This window comes from Varanus komodoensis, unplaced genomic scaffold (assembly GCF_004798865.1).
Source record: "Varanus komodoensis strain SLA01 unplaced genomic scaffold, ASM479886v1 scaffold9, whole genome shotgun sequence".
NCBI lineage: Eukaryota > Metazoa > Chordata > Lepidosauria > Squamata > Varanidae > Varanus > Varanus komodoensis.
This window is the reverse complement of record NW_025336598.1, coordinates 28,965,296-28,992,452: the sequence shown is the minus strand read 5'-3', so window position 1 is coordinate 28,992,452 and position 27,157 is coordinate 28,965,296. Positions and strand designations below refer to the sequence as shown.

Below are 27,157 nucleotides of genomic sequence, written 5' to 3'. Positions count from 1 at the left end.
CTAATTGGCTGGACACTGTTGACCAGGAGACTGAAAGACAGCTTCAGATAATTCAGATGGTCACATGAACAAGGGCCATGTAGTTGTTAGACTATTGGACTGGGACTTGAAAGACCAAGGTTCTATTCCCCACTCAGCCATGACTGTACGCTAACCATAGAATCGTAGAAAAGTAGTGTTGGAAAGGGCCAGAAGGCCATTGGAACCAACCCCTTGCTGTTGCAGGACACCATCCCATTCAGATGACTATCCAGACACCTCTTGAATGCCTCTAGTGAGGAAAGTCCACAGCTTCCCCATGTAATGGGTGCCATTGTCTTACTGCTCTGACAGTGAAGAAATTTTTCCTGGTGTCTAGTCTAAATCTGGGTTCTTATAACTTAAATCCATTATTCTGTGTCCTGGAATAGATGAAAAGGGATCTTGTCCTTCCTCTTTGTGACAGCCTTTCAGGTACTCAGATCACTGAATCTCAGGCTAACCCACCTCACCAGGTTGTTACAAGGACAAAAATGGAGAGGTGAATGATTATATATGCTGCCTTGGGCTCCTTGGAGGAAAGGCAGAATATAAGTGCAACAAAACCTATATAAATAATGAAAGTTTTAACTGCAATAAATAAGGCCACACTGAATGACAATCAACACAGTAACATGCTACTAACAGGATTCTCATTCCATTCTCAATTATGACTTGATCTGTGAAACAGCTATGAATGTATTCTCACAAGATATTGATTGCTTCATCTATACTAGCAGTAAACACATGCTATATCAGTAGTATGTTAACTTTTTATATACATGTTGTAGCCCCTTAACATACCGCAGCCTTGTTCGTCACTGTTGTCTCTGCAGTCATTGTGACCATTGCATAAAGACCACAAGGGGACACAACGATAATTTGTTGTACAGCTGAATTCTGTGTGATTATCACATCGGTAGGCAGGGCCCACTAAAATAAAAGATATCATATCATTCTATTGCTTCAACTTTGAATAGGGTTTTTATTCATAGCTGCTAAATTATTTTCAGAGAATGCATTGTACAAGGCAGATAAAATACAGACACCATTGTTTGCACCAGCTTTATTTTTATTTATATGTATAATGTGATTTTCCACCTAAAGATATTCAAAACAGGCTACCCAACTAGGGATGGCTAAATCTGCCAACTCCGTTTTTCTAGTGCTAAGTCTGTTCTGTCCCAGTTCTGCATTGCATTGTGAAAACATATTTCAGTCTGCACTATGCATTGTATGAACTTCAATATAATTCATATTTTCTATGCATTTTTCCAAATGCGTATGCACTGAAATTTGAACTGAGCAAATTACTGTCCCGTCCCTATACACAAGAAGGAAATTGTAGTATATTTTGGTATTTCAGTCAGAAAATCTCTGTGCTCCTTTCTGTATATGCATACAGGTATAAACAAATATATACATACATAAATTGCCAGTTTCCTTTCACAGTGCCTCAAATCTGTCACCTGAGGCATCCATCTCAATCATGATAGGCTTAGACCTCACCTAATCTCTATTTTTCCATCCTATATCTATGGACTAGTTTAATTCTCTATGGCTAACATTAACAAGCACTTGGATGCTTCTTCTATCCAGAGGCAGCAGTGCAGGAGCTGTCCAGATGCTGACTGGCCATCAGAGCAAACCTCACAGGCAGATGCTGAAGTATTTCGAAATCCTTGGCTAGCTCTTTTTATAGACAGAATTTGAGCTATGAGTTGTGTGGCTCTGCGAGGTAATTTTACCGATCTTTAATCAAGTGTATCCACGCTCTGGCTGGTTAAAGGGTGAGAAAGGAGAACATGTCCCTCACACGTGCTCAATATATGGATAAAACTCTTATCAAGGTAGTCTTTGTCAGTACAGAAAGTCTAGATAATTATGCTGGAGTAAGGAGGTGTGACCTTCTTGACATGGCAGAAGTGTGCTCATCCTTTTTGTTCTCTGTAGTATGTATAAACCAGCCCTGCAACATTTTTCCCAAGTGCTCCAGCGCAGACAACATTCTGCTGTGTTCTGTGGTTGATAAATCTGTGTTAGCACTAGGAAGAATGTCATACAATGCCTTCCAGGTTCTGTAACAAATACAAGGTTGACTTAGTCTGCTTTGCTTACTGCATTCGTGGACTGGCTCATCTGAGTTATCTCCACAGTCATCATCCACATCACACTTCCAGGACTGGGGTATGCAGCGGCCATTATCACATTTAAACTGGCCTGGGGGGCAAGTCCTGCTGGCACAATGAGAACTGTCTTCATCTGAGTTGTCACCACAGTCATCCTCTCGGTCACACTGCCATGCTTCTGGGATGCACCGCTTGTTGGTACATTGCCACTGGTGAATCTCACACTGATGATTGGCTAGAAGAAATCACAAATGTGATACTTGCACATTACTATAACAAAATCACAATACAACCTCTCTAATCTGGAATGTTTAGGGAATGACAAAAAATGTAATTAATCATATGCTTAGATAAACTGGTGTATTGTTTATGCAGAGAGTTAGGCTTTGCATACAGAAGGCCTCAGATTCAATCCCCAACTTCTTCAGATAAGATTAGGAAAAAATCTGGAGCTGCTATCAGCAAGTGTTGACTTTACAGCACTAGAGAGATCAATGGTCTGACTTAGAATAAGGCAGCTTCCTAAGCTCTCACTGGGTATAATACGTAACCAAGAGATTCAAGATAGCTAAATGGGATTGTGATGGGGGCTTTCTCAGACTATTTAATAGGTTTTGTGTCCATGAAAAGATAACAGTCCTCATACCTCCAGACACCTGATACTGCTAATGATGAATAACTGGTTGATTAAATGGTAGAACATTTAAAGCTTGCCACTCACCACAGAGCACATGGTCTTCATCAGATCCATCAGGGCAGTTTGGCATGGCATTGCACAAAAAATGCGAACTAGTACAATTGCCATCATTGCACTGGAACTGCCCAACATGGCAGTATCTGTGAGGACATGTGGGTGGTTCATCAGAGCCATCTCGGCAGTCTCTTTGTCCATCACATTTCCACCAGATGGGAATGCATCTGTAAAAAAGAGACAATCATATTTCTTTTGAATATGCAGTTACTTTGGCATCTTTACAGGACAGGTCAATTCTAGCGTCACTCAGTTCAAAGGAACTCACTAGCTGGTAAGGAAGCTTCCAACTGCAAAGCCTTTATCATGAACAGTGGGTGAGTTTTCTTGTCCAAAGTACTCATGCATGGAGTATAGTGATGCTGTCCAATACATGTCCCTTTTCCAGAAGTTACAACAGTTGGACATGCTGCATGTGCACATCAGGCCATCTCTGATGTACTGTTCTATCTGAGTCATGCATCCTTCCCCATGGGCACTCTCCTCCTAAGTAAAGGGAGGGGCCATAGCTCAGTGGTAAAACACTTGCTTTACACACAGAAGAACCCAGGTTCCATCCCTGGCATCTCCAGGTTGGGCTAAGAAAAACTCCTACTAGAAACCCTGGTAAGTTGCTCCTAGTCAGTGTTGACAATACTGGGCTAGATACACTAAGTGGTCTGACACAGTATAAGGTGACTTTCTACGTTCCAACAGCATTAAAAGGGCCTGCCATACCATTCAGATACCAATCCCTGCTTTTATCTACCCATCACGCCAAAGAAAGTCACTTCATGCTCAGTGTGTCTGAGCTCTCCCTGCTTTTTAGCTGGATTTGGTTTCCACACTTGGACTCTACTGGAGACCTTTTGTGACTGGCCACATCCTCTGTGGGAGCCATTTAGAGTTCTGGTGCCCACAGCAGTTTCTTAATATAGCCCCAGATACAAAAAGGTTGAGGACTCCTGATGTAAACTATTCTGCATTTTTGGTGAAATAGGAGGATATATGAAACACACAGATAGATAAAATGATCATGTGTACAATTTATACACATACCTTTCACTGTCTGCACACAGGAACTGGGTGCTAGAACACACTGGAAGGCAGTGAGCTGTGTTGCCATACTGTACTACCATAAAGTTATCTGGGCATTCACAGGAATAACCATTACCACCATTTTTGATGAGACACAGATGAGAACAGCCACCATTGTTTGTCCCACAAGGATTACTTACTAGCAAAAGAGAAGGGGGGGGACAAGATTATTGCCTAGTAAAGAAATATGTGCAAATTATTGCCATTAAAATTATTGCCATCATTCAACTACACAATTGCTGTGTTTCTACTTTACAGACCAGGACCTGGGCCAGTTCAAGCATGCTGTCTTTGTACCCACAGACAACTGTGAGACTGTATCCTGCTTTGCAAATATTGAAAAAGTTTAGTTAGAATTTGCAGCCTGTTTGTTTTATCTGAAAGGCAACCCTAATATGTAGCTTGGACTATCAAGAAACAGTCCCTCTGAGTAGTTATCAGAGGCTGGGCTGTGGGTTATGCTCAGTTTTTCCTCTTTCAGTTCTGGTTCCCATGGTCACTGGCATATGCAAATAAGCAAGACCCAGTCCCACAAAACAGACTAGATCAAAACACCTCACCAGAAGAAACACTTGGCCATTCTCTAGTAGCCAGCACAATGCAGTGATCCAATGGAAAATGTTAGAATGAAATCCAAGTGGAAAATATATTTTCTTACATCTAAGCTAACAGTTTATCAGACAAATCAACTGGCAATTCAAATCAGGGTCAAGCAAGAAATCAAACTTAGGATAACAATGTATGATAAGACAATGCAAGGAATTAACATCAGCAGAGATGCAGCAAGCAGCAGACTATTCCTTGTTTAGGGACAAAACAAACAAGGAGCTGCTGGTTTTAATTAATTCAACAATCCATTTAGAATGAGTACAACAGAGTCTTGCAAAACTTGTTTTTTGCTTCTCTGGTTCATTCTACCTAATCCAAAGGCTTTTTGCTGTTTGGAAGTATTTGTCCATTCCTTGACATTTATTATTATTAATTATCATAATCATAATCACTACCACCATTTAATCCTGGGGCATATTTAATAATGTGAGGTTTTGTATGGATTCTTTAGGAGTTAAACAACCCAGTGCTAACCCATGGTTTGTTACTAGGTTAACTCTTGCATTGTTTAATCCTTAAACAACCTAGAGCATCCAAGTTTGGATGTCATGTTAACAACCTACAAATGAGTCAATTGTAGGTTGTAACTGAAAGCAGAAGTGAGGAGTGAACCAAACACAATTCAAACATTCATTCTCACTAACCCACAATTGCCATTTTGTGCAAACTAGGTCACTAGGCACACCCACAAGAGGTCTTCCAAAACTCATTCCATGGGAGGAAAAAGCTTAATCAAAAGTAGTTCTGTGCAAGATGTCTATGCTGTGTCAGCTCTTATTTTGACCACTTAGTTGCAATCAGAATGCAGAGGATTAATCACCAGATAGCTACAGCTGACACGAGGAATCTCTTACCAATTGGTTGCCTGTATGGGTGATAGACATGGATATCAAAGGGCCTGTGGGTGGTGTTTGCTAGAACAGCCCTGCCTGATCCATTGTATTTATTCCCCTTTTCAACAGTTCTTGTATTCCAGTCAGTCCAGTAGATTGTATCCTCAAAAACTGTAATGGCAAATGGATGAGGCAATGACCCATCATACACAGTGTGACGGTGTTGGCCATCTAAGTCTGAGTACCTGCAGGAATGAAAAATCAGAGCAACACTGAGACAGAAATTGCAACAGTATTTGGATGCTTGTCTTCGGCTTCAAAGCGAGTGCAAACTAAGGGCGCTCTGTTTTCACAATAGAATTTCAAGATATTTTGTTAATCTGACAGATTAGCTTCACTCATTTCAAGCTGTAGCAAGATGGAAGGAGCTCCTACAGTAAACCAGTCCAACAGCTCTCAGGTGTTAACTCTGACTAGCAAAAGCGCTCTGCCTATTCGGAAAAGTTTTTCTCAATTTTACCCTTCTGAAATCTTTTCATTAAAAAAGGCTGTGGACTGGAGCTGGTATATAAGTTTCCTGGAGGCTATGTATTACCTATGGCTTAATCATTTCCCTGTTTATTCTGCCATGTTTCCCTATTTTTTATGTTGCAAGATTAGGTAGAACAGTTGATTGCAATGGGGTTCATGAACTAAAATATGCTACTGCTGTGATTCAACAAAAGAGGCTAAATGTTCCTCTTTTAATTATCAGCCACAGTAGCATTATAACCTGTATCCCAATTAGCATCAAAAAGTTATAAATCCTTTTCATTTTCAAAGAAAGACACAGACATCCAATGAAATACCCACCATTAAAAACTAACTAGATATGAATATAGCACCCTATGGTCACCCTGAAACCTAATTGGATGCAATTATAGATTGCAATTATAATTTTAATTATAAAAGTTATCTTTTATCCAGGTGAAGACGTAACATAGTCAGCAGTTATCTAACCTCTGGGCCACTGAATGAAGCAGAGGGCACAGGCTGGCCAGTACTGACAGTACCCAGCCACCCTCTTAGTATCCAGTAGGATCACAGGCATTTGATCATTTCCCCACTCTTGGGTTGGTAGAGAGAAGCAATGAGGAATAACATCCTTGACTCATTGGGCCTGATAGCAGGTAGGAATAGCTGCTTTGCTCCCACTTCTCCACTCCTGGAGAAGGTGCACTTGGCAAGAGGAAGAGTAAACTGCAGGACATATGGCTGGAACACATGACTGTCCCCCTCAGAGAAATGGGCCATGGAAATTCTACCCACCTTGTCTGGTTTTCTAAGGCAGACACGAGAGGAAAAAGTGCTGGTGTTTAACTAGCTATACACGGAAATATAAATGGTTGATTGATATTCTAATTGGCAATTATGGCTCTTCCACGCTTTTAATAAAACTGACTTACAACTGTAGCAGACTAATTTGGCAACCCCCAAAATTTGGTATGAAGAGTTACCCAGTTGCTTTATTCTTCTCTATGTACGTACTCAATGTAGTTTAGATGGGCATCTGCCCAGTAGAGCTTGTCATTGGTATAATCTATGGTGAGTCCATTGGGCCACTCTAACTTGGCAGAGATAATCACTGTCTTGTTCTTGCCATCCATTCCGGCACGCCCAATATACGCTCGTTCTGCCCAGTCTGTCCAGTAGACATGTCTGTTATAACAACACAAATGCATCTTGAATCTTTGTTTGCAATACAAAGGTGAGTGCATTAGCTTAAAAACAGATGAACCTGAAAGGAAGGATATGCAGCAAAACAGCAGCAGCAAAAACCAAAGCATCAGCCAGTGTGTGATTTTATTATACTAACCTACTGATCTAAGAGAAATCTGCCATAAATGACTATATTATGGTATCATGAATGACTTTTCACATATTTTATGTCATTTCATAGAATAACCCATTATATTTCTGAGGTATTGTTGATGCTTGGAAATAAATTATTTTGGGGTTAGACACAAAATCCAAATTAAGGTTGATGGAGATCCACAGACATATCTTTTGCTAATGGAGTCTTACAATACAGTATCTTGCCCTGTTAAATGGACTTTTAACTTACTGAAATACTGGATAAGGAGGGAGTAATGTGTTACAAAACCTATCGATCAAATGACAAAAACTACAATTCAAAAAAGTAGACTAAATTTCATATTGCAATGGATTGAATCCAACTGTGGCATTTCCCTGATGGAAGCAGTTCTCTCAGTGGAACCAGCAGAGCACAATTTTTCCATACAACCCCAAAAATGTGCTCCAAGGATATGCCAGAGCAGTTTTTTCATAGGTAGAGAATACTGTGGGGGGGATTAGGGAGGAAGAACTTCCTAACACATGGGCAGATTTCAGTTGGCATGATGCTGCTATCAAAATAACAATCTCTGATCAAAGTCAAAGTAAATGGACCAAAAACCTAATATCAAAGTAATCCAAACAACTAATGCTGATCTTGCTGTATTCCATGGGACCACAGCAACCTGGCTTAAATACAATTTTGGCTTCTTCAACTGCAGAACAGTCGTTCAAAGAGACAAATGCAAACACAAGAAACTGGATGCAAGAAAAAGGGTCATGTTGTACACTAGCAATCAATGCTGCATCACTGCTATGCTCTTTGTTGAATCATAACAGTTGCAATTACTATTAAGATTCTTTCTTTTCCCTTAATTTGTGTTTGTGTGTGCTAAATTTTTGTTAACCACCCAGAGTTTCAGCTATTGGGTAGTAGAAAAATGAAAACAATGAATAAATACATTGATTTATTGCTGCACTAGTTTTCAGGATCCATAATTACTACTGGAAGTATTTCCAAGTTCACACACATCTCTATACACTTTCACTCAGACTTTCTTGTCTTGTCTTGACTTCATTTGGGCCATTTGGGACTTTGTTTCTTTTCTTGGTAAACTGCTATATCAGTATTAATATGTAGCACCACAAGCAGTTGCTAACAATTCCAAATATACCTCTGAAAGACCCATATAGGTTCAGTATGTGCTCATCTTGCAAGTTTTTTACATTTTCCCCTTCATTACTCATTATTCCAGGAGGTGTTAACTAAACGTTTTCTGGTGAATTTAAGAATTAAAAGGAATAAATATTAAATAGCTTACCCATATTTAGGGTGAACAACAATTCCTCTAGGATGTTGAAAACAGAAAGTATTGTTGGGATCCAAACAGCGATCAACTATTTTTTTCCGGAAGCGGCCATCAAGTTCGGCCACATAGAGGCAGTCTTGGTAGGCATCAACCCAATACAGTTTTCTGAAATATTTGACCAAGTACATGTTACATCAAGTCCTTAATGTATCTATTTTATATCATCATTTTCCTTTAATGCACAGTTGGGCAACTTGTGGCCTTCTAAAGGTTTTGGCCTACAACTCCCATCAGCCCTAGACAGCATAGATGACAATGAGGGAAATGAAGACTACAACCTATGGACAGCCACAAGCTGCCCAGCCCTGCTCTGCAGTAACGATCAATACAACTCTGACAGGCAGACAACATTGGAGAGGGTGTAACACAGCTTGGACATTTGCAGGCCTAGCAGAGTTTATCACAGGATAATTTAGTTTTACCCCAACCATATGGTATTTATCCTGCTGCACAAATAGTACAGTACCAGTTGAGTTACACCCTTGTAGTTTCTCACTGATTCTTTCTAATCTCCAATGAATTACACCCTTTGCCAAAATTTAAAGACAGATTTACTTTTCTGCACCTAGAAACCATGCTCACCTATTAGTACAACAATATAAAAATAAAAATATAACACTTGCAATATTGAAAGCACTAAGAGCATTTTTTGGTGGCTGAAACTATTTTAAATCACTGAGTATTCCATAAGCAATAACAAAATGACAGTCAGCAGGTTCAGTTGCCTTTCATTTGAGTCTACAGATGGTTCCAATACAGCTGCTCACTGTTGGCCATACAAATATAGCCCTACCTCATTATTCTCTCAGATACCACCACTATCTGTGACAACAATACTGATACCTGTACAGAGTTGTTTTGGGATAGTGCACGTGAAGCACTCTGAATGCCCTTATGCACTCGCAAATTGTTTTGACTACTGTTATTTGCAATTGCTTATTAAGAAGAGTCTTACTTGAGTTTTGGAGAATGTGGATTGAAACATAAAAATAAACCTTTTTATTTAACCTTGATTCTAAGAATTAGAGTTTTAGAACTTTAGATCTTGAAGTTAATGGTTACATTTTATTTTAATTATTTTAGTTATTTTATTTATTTATTTTCCTATGTTTGATTTACTACTTTTTGCTTATTATTGGATTAATTTGATGGTATTCTGTTAGCACTGACTGTATTTATTACAATCAATTTATTATTACTTACTGTATTATGAATTATATTTTTTATTATTGCTGATTTTATACTCTGTAAGCTGTCTTGAGACATATAGTGAAATATGGGATAAAAATGTTTTATTAAAATTAAATTATTAAATTAAAAACATTAGTCCAGGGATGCAGCACCTCAGGCTCAGGGGATAAATGCAACCCCCCTGCAGTACCAATCTGACCTCTGGGACTCCCAAGAGGGCCACACCACCTTCTCCCTGCCCAACTACTTGACCACAGGTCTTTTTGTCTTGGCTGCTTCCCAGCTTTTTTGTAGTCTTTTCCCTATTCAGCAAGGTTGAAATGCCTAAGCTAAATCTCAGTTACTGGCAGTAACTGCAGTAAGCTGTTTGTTTGGGCCCTTCCCCATTTTGCCTTCAGCCCTGCCCACTACTAGACTGTGGAGCTGAGAGTTTCTCTGAAATGGAATTGGGCTCGCAGGCTGAAAAGGGTTCAACACTCTACATTAGTCCCCTATCATGATAGGAGACAGACCCTTCGATAAGAAATGTTTGTAAGATAAGGAGACTTACCTGCCAACCCAGTCAACAGCAATACCTTCCCCGTTGGGCACACCATCATTGATTATTATTTCCTTGTTTGTCCCATTGAAAAACATTCTTTCGATGACCCTCCTGCCCACATCAATCCAGTAAAGCCTTTTTTCCACCCTGTCGAAGTCTAGTGCCACTACATTTCTGAGTCCTTGCAAAATGAGAGAGTAAGACTGGCCATCCGTAGTGAGGTTTCTCAGATAGTAACGGTTACTAAAGATAAGGTAGGGTGAGATGTTACTATTTTGCCGGCAGCTTTTCCCATCAGGCTCACGGAGGTAGCCTGGAGCACACTTACAGATGTAGGAGCCAACGGTATTCTCACAAATCTGGCTACATGCTGATGGCGTTTCACTGCACTCATCTATGTCATCACAAGACCTTTTATTGGACATGAGCCTGTAGCCAACACGACATGAACAATAGAAACTAGTCTGGGTGTCAGTGCAGATATGGTCACAGCCACTGATTGAAGGGTCACTACATTCATTAATGCCTATAGTGAGAAAACAAAACAAAAACATTATCTAGCTTTAATCAAGAAATCAAGTGGTAGCTACACTGGCATGGATTTCTGCTTGCACATTTAATAACAACCCCATAGATACAAATATAAATATATATAACTCAGCAAAGCTGTAATGACAAAATCCAAAATGGTTGTCAAGTGAAACCATCTGTTGGATCAACTATGTTTGGTAAAAAGTTCAAGGAAGCAGCTGGGCTACACAAAATTGCCACAGATCTTAAACACATCAGCTCATCTTCCTCACCAGCTCTGACAGACTCATCATGCGTGTGTCCCATCCAGCCGCATTGTAGGAGCAATCCCACCAGTCACTCATGCAAACTAAATGATATGGGCCTTTTTCAACCTTGGTTTCCCAAACATTGGTGGAGAGCAGCTACTAACTCTCCTGATCACTGGACATGTTAGCTGGGGATGATGGGGATTTTAGTATATCTAGGGATCCAAGACCGGGAAAGGCTGCAATAGATCTACAGGTTTAAGCTAAAGTTAAATCCAAGCACTTTGAGTAAAAAAAAATGTTTCAGTAAAATGTGCTACACATACCACATCCTTTTTCATCACTGTTATCAATGCAGTCATCGTTCCGATTACAGACTTTGACCATTTCAATGCAGTTCCCATTGTCACACTTAAAATAATGGGGAGGACAGGTTGCTTCTGGTGTAACACAGAGATATTCCAGCTCATCTGATTCATCACCACAATCATTGTCCCCATCACAGACATAGGCCTTTGAGACGCAGCGGCCATTTTGGCAGGTAAACTGGTGTTGTGGACAAGGCTGATAGATGCAACCCCTCTCATCACTGCTGTCACCACAGTCATTACGTCGGTCACACCTGGAAAAGAAATCCACTTCTGGAACTTTACAAAAGGGTGGCAACCGCCAGCAAGGCACAAAAGTCTGTATTAACCAGAAAATGCAAGTCCTCAACAGCTGAACATCCCATGTCTTAAGAAGAAGCCTATCTACTCATTGTGTAATGGTCTGATCTGAAAATTCTTGTATCCAGTGTCATTCAAATAAGATCAGAATGTACTCGAGAAAGCCGAACAACTTCCCAATCAAGGGGATTGCATGCAAATCATCCAATTTTGATGACCCTGGAATTATCTGAAGACATTAACAAGACAGCCATGACATTACACAAAGCAGCAAGATGGGTATATTCTAGAGAGATAATCTGAGTGGGCTAAACCACAATAAGTAATATAACTGACTTTGCTGAGGCTCTTAGTGAGTTCCAATCCACAGAGAATCCTCCGAAGACTTCTTTCTGTCCCTCCCATTCCTGCTTTACAAGTGGCTTAATTCTACATTTTGCTCCCACTGCTTTGCTTTTTCCCATTGTCACAATCAAACAAGTTCTCTTTCTGTCAGCAATGAGCAGTATGACATCATAAACTTTCACCAGCAGTTCAGCAAAGAAAAAAGGAGGAAGGAAAGGAAGAAGAAAGGAAAGAAGAGTTTGACTTCATGCAACCTTTACACTAGAAAACTCACACTCAGAGCGAGTGTCCTGCCTTCAGCATACCCAGTAAGTCTAAGCAAGCTAATATAGGATTTGAATCCAGCTTGAGGTCCATCACTCTGTCTACTGGCTGGTAATAGCTCTAGGTGGATGAGTTACTTCCTTGAAAGTGCTCAACACAATTTAAACAAACCTGTATGTGTTACGGATGCATAATCCATTGCTACAAGTAAATTCATTGTCCATGCAAGGCCTCCTTGTGCAGTTTTGATGTTCGTCAAAAGCATCGATACAGTCAGCATCCCCATCACATACCCAGGCTCTAGGAATACACCTTCTTAGTGGAGGCACATTATTCACACATGTGAATTCAGAAGCTGAGCAGCTGCGGTTTGCTAGAACAAAGCACAGTATATCAGTTAATTATTCAAGATGTCTGTTAGTCATGCCATTTAAATAAGTCTGCCATTTTCATTCTCAATGTTTTTAAAAATCTGTTCTAGTCTTTAGGCAGGGATTAGTAACAAAGAAGTCTAGGGATAATAAAATTGTAATAAAATTGTATAAAGAAATAACAAAAGCGCAGTGATTCTGCAACTGTAAAGCTTTATTTCTAATAGCTGTTTACCACAATTGTGTCTTTGGTCCTCATCACTCATATCACCACAGTCATTATCTCCATCACAGATCCATGTAACCGGTATACATCTGCCACCATCACACTTGAACTGGTCACTTGAACAGCTCCTTACAGGAGGTACTTGAAAGAAAAGAAAAAGTTGCTTTGTTAGCAGACTGTGCAGAATGCCAATTCGTGTAAGAAAACCCATTCTTCCACAGTTATCCTTATGTTTATAGGATTACTAATTACAGTGCAAAGGGTCAGTGCACATCACTACTATCAGCAAAAACATTGCTGTACTGTGTCACTCCAAAACTCCTAGGATATATAGTAAAATCTTCCAACTTGATATTTTTAGACATAGAATGTTTTGTAGAAGTAGGCCCTAATATACATACATGTATTACAGTCAAGGTGCAATTCTATGGCCATCTGGATGCTATCAGGATGGCCACAGAGGGACTGGATTCCGAGTTCCAACCTCAGCAAATTGTAAGAGCTGAGACTGACTGTGGTGGTCCTACCTCTACCCCTGTGGTCAGTATGATTATTTCTGCTCCAGTTGTGGCACTGAAGTCAGAAGTGCACCACTGGAGCAGGTTTAGAGGAAGCCTTCTGCGGGGCAGGGGGGAAGGAGTGTGGCTCCACGTGGATATGCAGAATCCCAGTGGTGCTTCAGCCCCTCCTTCTCTCAAGCAAGGGAAAAAGACATAGTCATAACTGTCTGTGTCTCCTGCATGGTGGGAAAAGCACAAAGACAATTCTCCCATTCTTGAGTGGATGCCTGTAATCCTCCAAGTTCAGGGTATGAAGATCTACAGTGGATGGCACCCTATCCTCAGATCACAACTGCTTTTTTGAAAAAGTCAGAACTCAACAATATCCTTAGTTCAACTATACATACACCTTGAATTCCATGTTTTATCAAATCATGCAGGTGTGTCTTTCCCTTGGATTGCAGAGTATAAGATAATTCACATTCTCAACTAAAGTGGTGGCTGTCAAATAAGATTATTTTCATCAATGCATGACACTGTATGCTAGGAAAGCACAATCCTTGGTAGATAATCCTAGACTTATGCTTTATACCAGCAGTATTTGTTCCTTTCTCACCTGGGATTGACTTTTAACCCCATTATTTTACCTGGGCCTCACTTTCATTATTTTACATATATGCTTGTCTTCTGTGTTTTAGCTCTTCTCTTCTACTCCTTCTAGCCATTCCACTTCCTTCTCTAACAAAATTTATAAAAGGTGGCAGTGTTACCACTGTGACTCAATATGGGATGGGAGCACAATCTCAGAAAACTAATGTTTCAAAGACTTAAATTGTCACCTCTTAATTTTAATTAGTTTTTAATTAGTTGCACCTAGATTCTCAAGAATAAGTCGGGAAGTGAAAGTACCTTCAGGATAGCCTAATTCGAAACAGAAACAAAAACAAAAACCCCACATAAAGAATCTTCTGTGAAGGAGGCATAAATCCAACCACCCCATTTTTATGAATGAAGAACATACATGCCTAGAACATAGTCTTGATAGTTACCAAACCAAAAAAAGCAAAAGGGGTCTTTAGAACCTCCCTGGACAACACCCTGGGTTGGTACTTGCTGCATTTTAACAACAGGTACCTCCTTAGAAACTGCACAGATGAAGCTGCCAATTTTCAGTCCTCAGTAAGTGTGCAATTTAAGCATATATGAAAAAGATACACAGAGAAAGAGAGAGAGTGCATGAGCACACTAATATTTCCATACATTTGGGTGTCTGAAACATTTTTTTTAAAATGGGTTTGTGACCATTCCTAGGTGCAGTGTGGTAATTCCAAGTATTATGTGTTTGCCTTCCCTTTAATATCCTGTTCCTCAGCTGAGTAAACTATAAACATGCAGGAGATGCATATATGGTATTGTGCATATACAATTATTCCATGCTTTGGGTTTCACTTAGGGAATATTTCCTAATAATGTTCCCATCACTTGCCTATCCCATACATCTTCCCCAGTCAGGCTATAGCTTAGCTAATCAGGCTGCTTTTAATTTGATACTTACCACAAGAAGCTGGCTCATCCGAACCATCAGCACAATCTATTGCTTGATCACAGTACCAATGAGCAGGAATGCAACGCCCCGATGAACAACGAAACTCAGTATTGGTGCAAGTCAGTGAGACTGGAAGGAGGGAGAAATTTATGTTTTATCTGTCCTTTTTAAAAAATATATTTATTTAAAAATTAGTATGCCAACTCTGGATGGCTTACAACATTTTTCTTAGCTTCAAAAGGATATGAAGTTGCATTTGAGTCCATAGCCAGTGCTTTTTTTGTAAAAAAAAAAGGTGCCGGAACTCACCTCTTCGGGTCACACTTTTGCACTAAAAAAGATTTTCAATTCACCAACTTTTTTTGAAATAAAGAACTTATTTACCTTTTGCACATAGCCAGTCACTCTACACACACATAAACATAATGGTCGCCGCCAGCAGTAAGCACTGAGCGCGTGACCACACGACCGATCCCAAGCTGAGCAGCGTCCCGAGTCAAGCAGCCCCCTCACAAGCAGCACGGACACACGCACAGCCCGCAGGCACTATTTTAATGCTGGTTCACAGCTCAGACTCTAAACCACTACCCAGTGTGGTAGCTTTTCGTAATAAAAGCTAATGTAGTCCCCTCTAGGCAAGAACTGTATTATTTCAACACTGTGTGCCGTTTTCGGCATGGTATGCCGCTATCACTAAGTCAGGACTGGCTCTAGAGGGTGGCAAGGTTAGACATCTGTCAGGGCTCAAAGACCAGCAGAGGGCCCACTGCTACTCTAACTAAGTGCTCTGCAGAAAGAGAGAGTACCCATCACATGAGGGCAAGTAGCCCACACATATGGCCCTGCTTACATATGGGCCTCTGCAACATAGGTATGCTTCTGAACTACATGGAGGTGGCTCCCATGCTGATCTGCTGAAAATGAGAAGCAAATCCTTGTTTGCTCCTTTGGGGAAAAGGGAGCAAAAATTCCCAAATATTTTATAGTATTATGACTATGAAAAAGAAAGCTGCTCTTCACCCTTCTCAGCTCTTTACATATCGACAGCTTACCTGCTTGAGAATTCGCACCATGAATTTATGGAAACATACCTTTTCCCTTATGACCAAGTTAGTTGTTAACTAACTGAACTCCCTCATAATTCTAAGCCTCCAAGTGAATTTTAAGAAGTTGTGCTTGGTTCAATCTTTGCCATCACCGGACGCAACTAGAAAAGAATCCTGTCAGTAAAGTTGAACCTCTTTCAGCATATGGGTCAAATTTTATTTTGCAGAGCCTCCCAGCAGCCAGCAAAGCCTCCTGTGGGGAATGAGGCTGGAGGCAGAAAGGACAAGGCCAAGAGCACCAGCATAATATACCTAAAAAATTCTTACTGCTAGTGGCTAAGCCTTAGCTGACACTGGAGAGCTGGTCTTGCATAGTGGTTAGAGTGTTAGACTGGGACCTGCTCAACCCTGAATCTCACTAGGTGACTTTGAGCACTTTCAGCCTATTCTCAAAGGGTTACTGTGGGGATAAAATGGAGAGGAGAAGAAAGATTATGCAGGTCACCCTGAGTTTCTTGCAGGAATAAAGGTGGAATATATATATATATCATAGATGCGTCAGTCAGTCAGTCAGGAGAGGCATTTCAAGCTTTTAGAATGGGGAAAAAAATCTGTAAAAGCACCAAACAATGTCTCATTTACAGTAAATCTGCTCTCCCTTTTTAAGTTCCAGACATTCCACATTAAGTTCACATCACACACACATGCGGGCGTACACACAAACACACACATCAACTGTTTCATTTTCAACACAGTCCTAAAAGGGAAAGAATAGAAACAACAGGAATGTTTGGCTTCCTTCCACAATCAAGGCACAGGAGCATGAAGTGGAAGAGGGTAATTGAGGGAACCATCAGCTTACCACAGTGAGTAGGGCTCTCATCACTCATGTCACCACAGTCATTATCCCCATCACAAAGATAAGTTCGAGGAATGCATATGTTTGTGCTCTGACATTTGGTATAACCAGATTGACAAGTACGTTCAGCTTTAAGAGAAAAAGAAAGTAACCAAGAGTTTAGATTTCTTTTTTCCTTCCTGCAAATGTAACACACAGAATCTTTTTAAAAAGACTATTTATAAAAGCCTTGAAACTTGAATTATTCTAGGATGAAGTTATCAAAGAGAAATTTATGTATCCAGTCATCAATTCCAAATTAGCCTAATGTGTCTTCTCCAGAGATAAGCTAATATATTCATTTTGAGAAACAAACAACATACCCACCATTTGATCCACTGATATATATTCATTATTTACATTACATAAGTAACATTTGTTTAGCGATATTTATAGCTTTTGCTCTTTTGTTCGGTGGTCATTTAGGAATGTTATCCAAAATTAGGCCGAAAGTATTTTGCAAACTCTATGGAAACCATGCTGTGGTTAATGTATGAGAAAGAATGATTGGGTTCAGACAACATAACTCACTCTCAGGAGTTGTCACTGAATTTGCTGTGTGAACCAAGCTGTGCAAGGAAGCCATTGTCTGTCAACCATGAACAACACATGAAGATAACGCATGGTTTGTTGTTGTTAACTATGGGTTGTTCAGGATGGTTTGTTATCTTGGCTGGGTTCATACAACACAGTAACTTTCATTTTACAACAAGCAATGGTTCAACAACAATGGTTTGTTGTGTCTGAACCCAGCCAGTACATGGAATAGGAACCACACTGCATGAAGCAGACTCTAACTTTGCACAAGTGCATTTCTTCCTATTGCAGTTCTTTGGGTACTCCCCAAATCTGTTCTGCAGGGCCCCCCCAACCCTCCAGAACAGACTTCTGGGGGATATGATGATATGGAAGATAACCCCAGGCCAGAGATTGTGCATCACTTCTGTACAGCATCTAGTGCCATTGCTTCATCAGCAGCCTTTCTAAGACGAGGAAACAAGAAAGAGACCCAAATCTTATGCAGTTTATTGTTAGTTGAAAGAGCCACTGGACTAGGTGTACTGTGGTTATCACTCAGTGTGTGCTTAAGTGCCTTCTACAGAAAAGTCATTGCTTTCATTAACTTAAGAATTAAGTTAAGGATTAAAAATTCACATCCTGGGGTGGTTATAAAATATACATTATGGATATGCTTTATCATCCAGTCCCCAGTGAATGAAACACAACACCCTTAACTTTGTAAACTGGTCAGAACATTCCTGATGCAATAACATCTAATCAGCATGTCAAGCATCCTTTAAATCTGAAATATTGTGTCCAAAACATTAGATAACCTCTGTTAAATTACTTCTTTTCTTGTACTGATTCTTTATGTGACCTTTTCTCCTTTGAAGCCTAAAGAATCAGATCCTAAAGGACAAGACATAGTTTAATCAACTTACGGCAATTTCTCTCATCTGAAGTGCCATTATCAAAACAGTTGTTTACACCATTGCAGACGTATTCAAGAGATATACACCTTCCATTATTGCAAGTAAATTCTGTGTGGGAGTCACAAGTTCGGAACAAGCAGCCCACCTCATCACTGTTGTCTCCACAGTCATTGTAGTGATCACAGCGATAAGCGTAGCGTACACACCGCCCATTGCCGCAGGTGAAAGCTGTTGGCTGACAGGTATGAAAAGCTGAAGGAGAGAAATGTGACAAAGGCATGTCATTGACAGAAGAGGAGCTAAAGGTCTGGACAAATACTTCAAAAAAAGGCACAGCACTTTGTTTTACCTGCCAGGGCAAACACAGCTGCAAAACGGACTGCATGTAAAATAAAATACACATCTTGAATCAGTCAAATAGAAGGCAATTTTTTTTTAATCTGTATGTGGTGGAAAATTTCCAGAAATTACAAATCACTACAAATCACTTCTATCCTTATTAGAGAGAAAAGTTCAAATAGAAGGGGAGGAGCTGGGATCCAGTAGCTAAGACACTGACAGTGTTTGCATGGCATGGCAGCCCATTATGGCTAACTAGCCACTGTGAGTTTTTGTGTCATCCAAACTCAGACAGCTTCCTGCAGGGAGGTTTACTTTTGTGCAAAAAACCCCACATTATCAACCCATGACAGGTCTGCATGTCATCCAAACCCGGGAGGCCAATCCCATAATGAAGAGTGACCCACTCAGCAAAAGACCCTTGCCATTCTGGGTCATCCATGTCACCACCATGTCACCAAGTCATCCATGTCACCACCAGTGCCAACCAGTGACCAAGTGCTGAAGTAGCACTTTAAAGCAACCATCTACAGCCTTATAGCTAATGGGGTGAGATAAAAATCAGATAGATAGATTGATAGACCATCTCACAAATATGTGCAAAAGTCTTCATTAAAAAAAAAGTGCTAGTCTTTTGGGAGTTGCATAAATGTGCATTTGCATCTGTCAAAATATTACCTTCTCAGATATATCTGTCAGACAGGAACAAAGTAATATGGGGAGACTGCATATAAGCTAAATGACAAACAACTGACTGCTTCCAGTTACCTGTCAATAGAAACAAAAATGAATTAGCCTCAGTATGTCCCTAATCTGGATTAACTGGAGACCCAGGAAGTTCTCCCAAAGGTGAAGAGCAAGGGAAAATGTCAGTGAAACACTTAAAACCCATAAAATTATCTGATAAAAAGGAGATCTACACTCCACCGCATTTCGGTGCACTCAGCTTTGTGGTTTCTTTCATACTTCCAGATTCTAACTAACAGTCAGGCAAATGACAACTGTTCTGTTTATCCAATATGCAGTCTCACCTCATTATTCTGTTTCCGCGTAAGAACTGTGATTGACAAGAGAACAAAGCAGACAAGACTACATATATTTCTGACAGCCATTTAATGCAAAACAATACAACACCAAAAGACAACCCCCCATTCTTTAAAAAAAAATGAAGTCATTTGCACAGATTTATGCTGTCCAAACACATTTTTAGAAAGGGTAATGGGTCAGTAACCATCACTCCAAAGTATTGCCTGGGCACTGATGGGGTGGCAGCATGGGGCTCTCAGAAAACAAACCAAATATGAATAAAAACAGGACAGGTAGAGAGGAAACAAGAAAGGTTCTGCTGCACTGCAAGATGGAAAGGCAGGGGGAGGAGAGATGAGCAGCTTGCTGGCAGTTCCAGGAGCAATCCACACTGCGTAGCTTATTTGCAGTATTGGTTGCTGTGTCATGAATATTGCCCACTGCCACAAAGTTACACAACAGCAATTATTCAAATGTCAGCAGGACACACAACATGAATTACACATTATGGGGCCTACGTTAGCTACTCCAGCTCTTTAATTAGATGTTAACAGAAAGGGACAAAGTCCTCTGGTGTCATCTTCCCTTCCTATGGATGCTGCTACAAATGGAGAGCATTTCTCCCTTGTTTCCAGCCCTCCAATGCATGGACAGCTGTGCTCCCAAGGAAAGCTAATGCACCCAAGGCCATGCTCAAGATAGTAGGCGGGGACAGAGCCCTCAATGAACAGCATTTAATCACTGATGAGGAAATAGATAAGATTAGAAATACCCAAATTTTTAGTGGTTTCACTGAGAACACTTTTGCACTTACGGTGCCTACCTTCCATATAACATAACAACAAAGAGTCTTGTAGCACCTTAACGACTAACACACTGGCTTTTGTTGGTCCTTAAGATGCCAGAAGACTCCTTATTTTCTGATGGAACAGACTAGCAGAGCTACCTTCTTGAAATGCCTTCTTTAATTAATATACTCATATTACCATTTTTACTTGTTAAACACGAAAATTGGGCAAACATTCCCCAGACCTTACAGAAATTACTATTCAGGTTATTATTTCTATGCTGTCCAAATCTAACAATGTTAGAAGCTAAGACATTAGTTTCAAAATCTTTACCATATCACCCTCCCTGAACCAAATGAAAGTGCAAAAGGATACTTTCCATTTTTCATCACAAGAATTACAGTTGAATTAACTTAGTTTTTTATACAAACCTGGTCACGGACAGCAGATGAGCCTTTGACCAAGGAGATATTGATTATTCCTTTATCTTATTCAAAAACTCCCCACACACCACCAAATCAATAGTAACTCGCCAAGAGCTTCAGATTCAATTACAGAATTCCTTACCGCACACACTTTCCAATTCATCACTGCCATCCCCGCAGTCATTATCATTGTCACACTTCCAGCGCTCTGAGATGCACCGGCCATTGAGGCAGGTGAACAGGGATCCTCCACACCTGGTGCCATTGTCCGCAATGCAGTGCTTGTTGTTATTGGCTAAATACCAGTGTCCCTCAGCAGGGCACTGGCACTCTGCACCTGTGGGGCCTGTATTTGATTGCAATAGATTCAGTAACAGCAACTATTTTAACAGGTTGTTAAATTTTATCCCTACACAGAACATACCCCCAAATGTACATTTTAATAATTCACTGAAGTTTATTCCGAAGAGGACATGGACCTCTTACAGTTCTAACTCTACTGCAATATCTTTTTATGCAGTCTGAGGAATTCTACTTGTTAATGGGCTGCTGCAGACTAAGTATTTTCATGACTACACCTGTTATAATTAATCCTGGCATGTAAAATGTATGTAAGGATTCCAGGGAGAGCCTTAACCAAAATGTTTTTTGCAGCTGTATGTGACAAAAAGACATGTGAAATTTGCATATATACTTCCATTCAACCCAACTGCCTTCCATATTGCACCAGTGGGAATCACAAACAAACATACACAAAATGACAGATTTCAAATTTGACAAGATCCCTAACATTAAAACACAATAATCAAATATTGCACAAGAGATGTTGTGCTTTGTAACACTGAAATTGCTGCCTCAGAATCAATGCATTGAAACTAGAGAATAACATCATTATTTTGGTTATAGTATCTCAGATCTAACTCAAGTGGACACTTGCATGCTAAGCATGCAGAAAATCCTGGGGTGTTGTATGTTATGGAGTTTGAGAACTATTCCTGATTTCCCAGTGCAATTACACATAAATTGATCCACACCAACATAATGAGTTCAGATATTTTGCCAAAAGCCATTGTATTTAATCCATTATTCCCCATTCCCAGAAAGTTTACCTGTGACACAGATGTGACTACAGCCACCATTAAACTGGTTGCAAGGATTGGTGCACTGCTGTTGCTTGCTTTTTGCCCAGACGTGAATATCCATTGGCCTGTTTGGCAGGCTTGAGATCATAACCATCTGATCTGACCCATCATATTTGTTGGCTCTATAGATACTTCGAGTGTTCCAGTCTGTCCAGTAGATGTGCTGATCAAACAGAGTCATTGCAAATGGATACAGCGCCGTGCTAATAATAACCTCACGATTTGCACCTGTAAGGGAGCTGCGTTCGATCTTCTGTCTAAAACAAGTAGAAAATGTTATCCTTTGAACCAAAAACATGGGCCTCCAACTTTCTACACATTTTAAGTGCTTACAGGTCTCACAGGTGGAATGTTAAGAAAAACATCAAAACTCCTTGTTACATTGGCCAGTCTTTATGGTGCTACAAACGTTACTTGCAAGATTTCCCTGTAGCCCAGAATAATGAATTACATGGACAGTCAGATCATTAATGTTACTTTAAATAGCTTGCATGTGAATTATAATATCTTATTTAGACTAGGACCACAAACAGGTGTCTGATGGAAATTCTAACAAAAGAATATATAGTACCCAAGAGTAAATAAATGAAAAACAAATACATACAAATTTGCATCTGCCCAATAAAGCTGCTGCTCTTCATAGTCCAGTGTAAGTCCATTTGGCCATACTAAGTTGGTGCTTACAATGGAAGTCCTGAAGTTTCCTCCAAGTGTCGCCCGTTCAATTTGAGCACTGGAACTCCAGTCAGTCCAGTACATATATCTATGACCAATACAAATGAGAAAGGTTGCTTGTTGGCAGATTGAGCAGCCACTAAAGAAACTTACTTTACCCTTTCATAGTAAGTGGATAAACACAGGAAAGGAGAAGGTATATGGAAAGAGTTAAGTGACTGTAGAGTCTGCACCAAAACCTTTCTGGGAAGCTCCTCAACAGCTCTGGAAAAGGGGCCAGAATACTAAAGTAGTCAATGTCAGATGAAGAAACAAAGGACCTGATCCTAAAGTCGGCTTTGGACGGATCTCAATCTAATGTGGGCTTTATTGAATATCCATTTCTGTAAACTTACAAAACATTGTTAACTGAGGAGATTCTACATGTGTTAAAAGGGCATTGGGGATAATTATCACAGCCAGAAACTTGTTCAACTTCTTAAAGATCTCTGGCATTAAATTGGTATTTTCATATGTTAGGTATGTCACTTGGCTTGGCTTATATTTGATGCAGTAATATTTTATGCAGTTTGTAATTATTACACGCACACACGCACACTCTTTTTAAAAAAAAATCCACAGAGAGATGAAACAAACAAGGAAGGAGCAAGAAGGAGCAAAAGCCTAGCCAACACACAGTGTTTACTAAGGAGAAGAAGCCAGTAATGGCAAAAATACAGCTACTGGAATAATTGTTGGAAGGGAACTGAACAAGAAGGCACTCACTCCACAGACCAGCGCCAATATATACAGCCATTTCCATTCTCATGAAAGGACAACAGTCTGCCTTCCTCCTGTCTAAAAATTCTGAGGATACTCTAACCAAGCACAGAATTCCAAATATGAAACTGCAGAGAGGCCTATGATGAAGAGCTGAAGATTTTAAAGCTCCCCATATTAACATAGGGAAAATGAAGTGAAAAAAATGAAACAAAAACTGAAACCTTCCTATATAGAAACAGTCATCCCTGGTTTCAATAGACAGAAAATGCAGCTTACCCTTGGCAGGGATCCAAAACAATGGCCCTTGGGCGTGGAACACGGGCCACCACAGAGCGATTGGATCCATCCACAGCCATTGAACAGATAGTCTGATTTAGATAGTCACTGTAGTACAGTCTGTTGTTGATCCAGTCAAAGGCTATGCCATCTGGAGTTCCTAAATCTTAAGCAGCATTGAACAGTGCAACAGTGAGAACAAATACAACTCTGCCTGAAAATTTTCTCATATCACTATGTCCAAACCCCTCTCCTATTCCGCCTTAGTTACTAGTAGGAGTTTTATCTAAAAAAACAGCTTTTTACTCCAAAGGAGTTTACTCCCATACTGACTCCATGAAACATCCTTCAAGAGATGGTAAAAGTATGAATATTCCCTAACTTGGCAACTTCTCCATTATACCCATGTACTTTAATTTTTCATTACCTTCATGTGCTGTGTGTGTGTGGGCAGGGGGAGAGGGAGCACAAGTGAACAGAAGATCTATAATACTGTTAGCAATCAGAGAAGTAAACAATCCAAAGCACATTTACTTTGGCAAAAGCAACTTCCACTGAAATCATGGCGATCTAATTACAAGCAAATGTATTTAGGATTTGCATAAACTGTGACTCTAGTAATATCCCGACAGTACAATCATTTTATGTTCCAGTAGAAGCACAATATAAAACAAAATTATTTGTAAATATTCTAACATAGAAATATAGAACATATAGAAAAATAGAATTTCTATTCTAACATAAAAGTATAAAATAGTTCTCTGTAAATAGCATTAGGACTATAAACTAAGTCTTCCTAGGATTGTGTATCAAACAACCCCCACTCAGCCAGTTAGTACCCAATCCTAATTATATTGTGCCATGGTAGTAGTAGTGATGATAATGATATTGTAATGATAATAATGATAAATATTTACTCAGTGCAGAATTACCATTAAGTTTAATGGGACTTCCATCCTGCTAATTATACTTACAATTGCAGCTTTATTCTGGTAACTGCTGCAAATGATATTGCACAGATGCAATTTCAATAATCAATCAAATGATCAGGTAGCAATGCTATGTGAATTTGACATTAGGTCACATTGCACTCAGTGTTCTGACATTTCACGCTCTTTACCTGATGCCACTATGGTTGGTTCAGAAGCTCCAGAAGAGATACTAATAGAACTGATTCTTCCTGTGCCTTCAGGAGAACTTTGAGTGAAATAGATTACGTTGTTCACACTGTCATAATCCAAAGCAACTGCAGTTCTTAATACATTGATTGTACGAAATGGAGGGCTATGATTCTCAGGATCCAAACGTATGCTTCTAAGGGCATTTTCCAAGGCAAAGATCAAGTAGTTGTCCGTTGAAATTGAACACGTTTTACCGTCACTTTCTAACAATCCAAATGCACACCCACACTTTGGCATTTGCAGATCAGGAAGTGCAAAACACAGATGGGAACAGCCTCCATTGTTCTCAAGGCATGGATTGTTGTTGATGTCAACAGGCAACTGTGACTGATAATGGCTGTTGTAAATGGTAACATCTCTCAGCCAATTGATATTGTCCCGTATCACTGTTGGCTGTTCAGTATTTCCTGGCTCTTTGCTGGCTTGAAAGATTTTTTTCAAATTCCTATCCACCCAGATCATAGAGTTTTCAAAAATAGTAATGCCATATGGAGTTGGGTAACGGCTTCCATAGCGGACAATTTCAGGCTCTCCACCATCATGTGAAATTCTTGCAATCATATCTAAAGAATCATCCACCCAATAAACATATCCAGTGCTGTGATCTACTGCTACGCCACGAGGCGTAACAATTCCTTCAGATACTAGCACGGTCCTATTTGTGCAGTCTAGAAGTGCACGTTCAATCTTAGGGTTCTGTCCATAATCAGCCCAGAAGAGGTATCTATTTTTGGGGTCTACTACAATATGTCTTGGCATATCCACAGTGGTTTTAAGTAGGACGCGGCGGTAAGTAGTATTTAAACGCAGAACTTCTATAAATGTCTCGATCAAGAATGCATTGGTAAAATAGAGATTTCCTGTGCACAGTAAAAGAAAATATAAAACATTGCAATATAAGTGTCAGATCCAACTACAATAATTGAAATTATTAAATGTCTGAGTGCATGCGCGTGTAAATGCGTTCATGTGTGTGTGAGTAAACTTTCAGAAAGATTCTGCAACTTAGGTCCTTTTTAACTGTAAACATTCTTTAATTACCGTTAGGTGAGATAAGCCGCTTGTTGTAAGCCGCCCCGAGGCTTCGGCGAATGGGGCGGCATAAAAATGTTTTAATAAATAAATAAATAAATAAATATAACTGAATACATGAAGTATAGTTAAGGATAAGCCACAAACCAACTTGCTTCTATGCAGACTTGCAAAATTTGGTTTACATTATCAATTTTAGGCTTTATACTCAGTCTTACATTACCAGTCCGAACCCTCCCCACCCACCTCAGCATTCCTCTTTAGCCCTCTTCAGGGGTTTCTGACCTCAGAGAGACAGCTGGAGTGAGATTCCAAATAATCCTCGGGGTCCCTGACAATTATCAGGAGGCCATAAGATTGTGCCCTTATTTAGTCTTTGGGCATACACACAAAGCCCGAATTCTCATATCACATTATACATTACAATGCAGTAATTAAAAAATCACTTGCGATGTCTGTTCCAACATCTACAATGGAATCCGATGAAAAGGAAAGAATTCTAGGAATCAGAAAACAATTCTTGCATGAAGGCATCAAATAATAATGTGGTGCATGGTATTGAAAATATTTGCTATGTGATTTGAGGTAGACCATTAACTGACGAAGGTGACTCTGGAACAAACCAGTCATAAAGGAACATTGCCAAATGAAGTCCTATGCGTAGTTATTTAGGAGGCAGCTTCATTGAGCTATGCAGAAACTAAGTAAGTTGACTTTAGAGAATCTTTTAACATGTAGTTAGTTGCATTTTGATTGACATGCTTCTGAGAGATTCTTAACAACAACATGTTTGTTGTGGAGTACCAGTACTGACCTGATACCCAGTCAATTGCAATGCCACGGATTCCGTTAAATCCTATTCCATTTGTGATGACATTTCTAAAATAGGAGCCATCTGGCTTGATTTTGCGTATTGCATTCTGTGATGGAATCCTGCTGCTGAAGTCACACCAGTAAATGAAACCAGAAGGCATGTGGACATCAACATGTAGCGCATTTCTTCCTGAAACATTATGAATAAGGAAGCTGATGTGTAAGGTAAAATATTATTTGATCCTTATGGTTTGTACTGCTTAGATCAGT

General features: G+C 39.8%; 1 protein-coding gene across 1 annotated transcript in view; it reads right to left on the bottom strand.

Moving 5' to 3' along the window:
- Positions 1–27,157, bottom strand: part of LRP2 (LDL receptor related protein 2) — a 116,886-nt gene that overhangs the window by 31,183 nt on the left and 58,546 nt on the right. Inside the window, exons 33-52 of the mRNA XM_044418345.1 lie at positions 26,889–27,077; positions 24,982–25,902; positions 23,862–24,027; positions 22,753–22,911; positions 22,116–22,405; positions 21,149–21,352; positions 18,438–18,680; positions 16,960–17,085; positions 15,061–15,180; positions 13,015–13,146; positions 12,580–12,781; positions 11,458–11,753; positions 10,362–10,878; positions 8,573–8,725; positions 6,945–7,115; positions 5,439–5,662; positions 3,937–4,114; positions 2,869–3,065; positions 2,137–2,382; positions 823–951 (exon numbers count right to left, since the gene is read on the bottom strand). Of these exons, the coding sequence (XP_044274280.1) occupies positions 823–951; positions 2,137–2,382; positions 2,869–3,065; positions 3,937–4,114; positions 5,439–5,662; positions 6,945–7,115; positions 8,573–8,725; positions 10,362–10,878; positions 11,458–11,753; positions 12,580–12,781; positions 13,015–13,146; positions 15,061–15,180; positions 16,960–17,085; positions 18,438–18,680; positions 21,149–21,352; positions 22,116–22,405; positions 22,753–22,911; positions 23,862–24,027; positions 24,982–25,902; positions 26,889–27,077 (4,863 nt within the window). The remainder of the gene's footprint in view (positions 1–822; positions 952–2,136; positions 2,383–2,868; positions 3,066–3,936; positions 4,115–5,438; positions 5,663–6,944; positions 7,116–8,572; positions 8,726–10,361; positions 10,879–11,457; positions 11,754–12,579; positions 12,782–13,014; positions 13,147–15,060; positions 15,181–16,959; positions 17,086–18,437; positions 18,681–21,148; positions 21,353–22,115; positions 22,406–22,752; positions 22,912–23,861; positions 24,028–24,981; positions 25,903–26,888; positions 27,078–27,157) is intronic.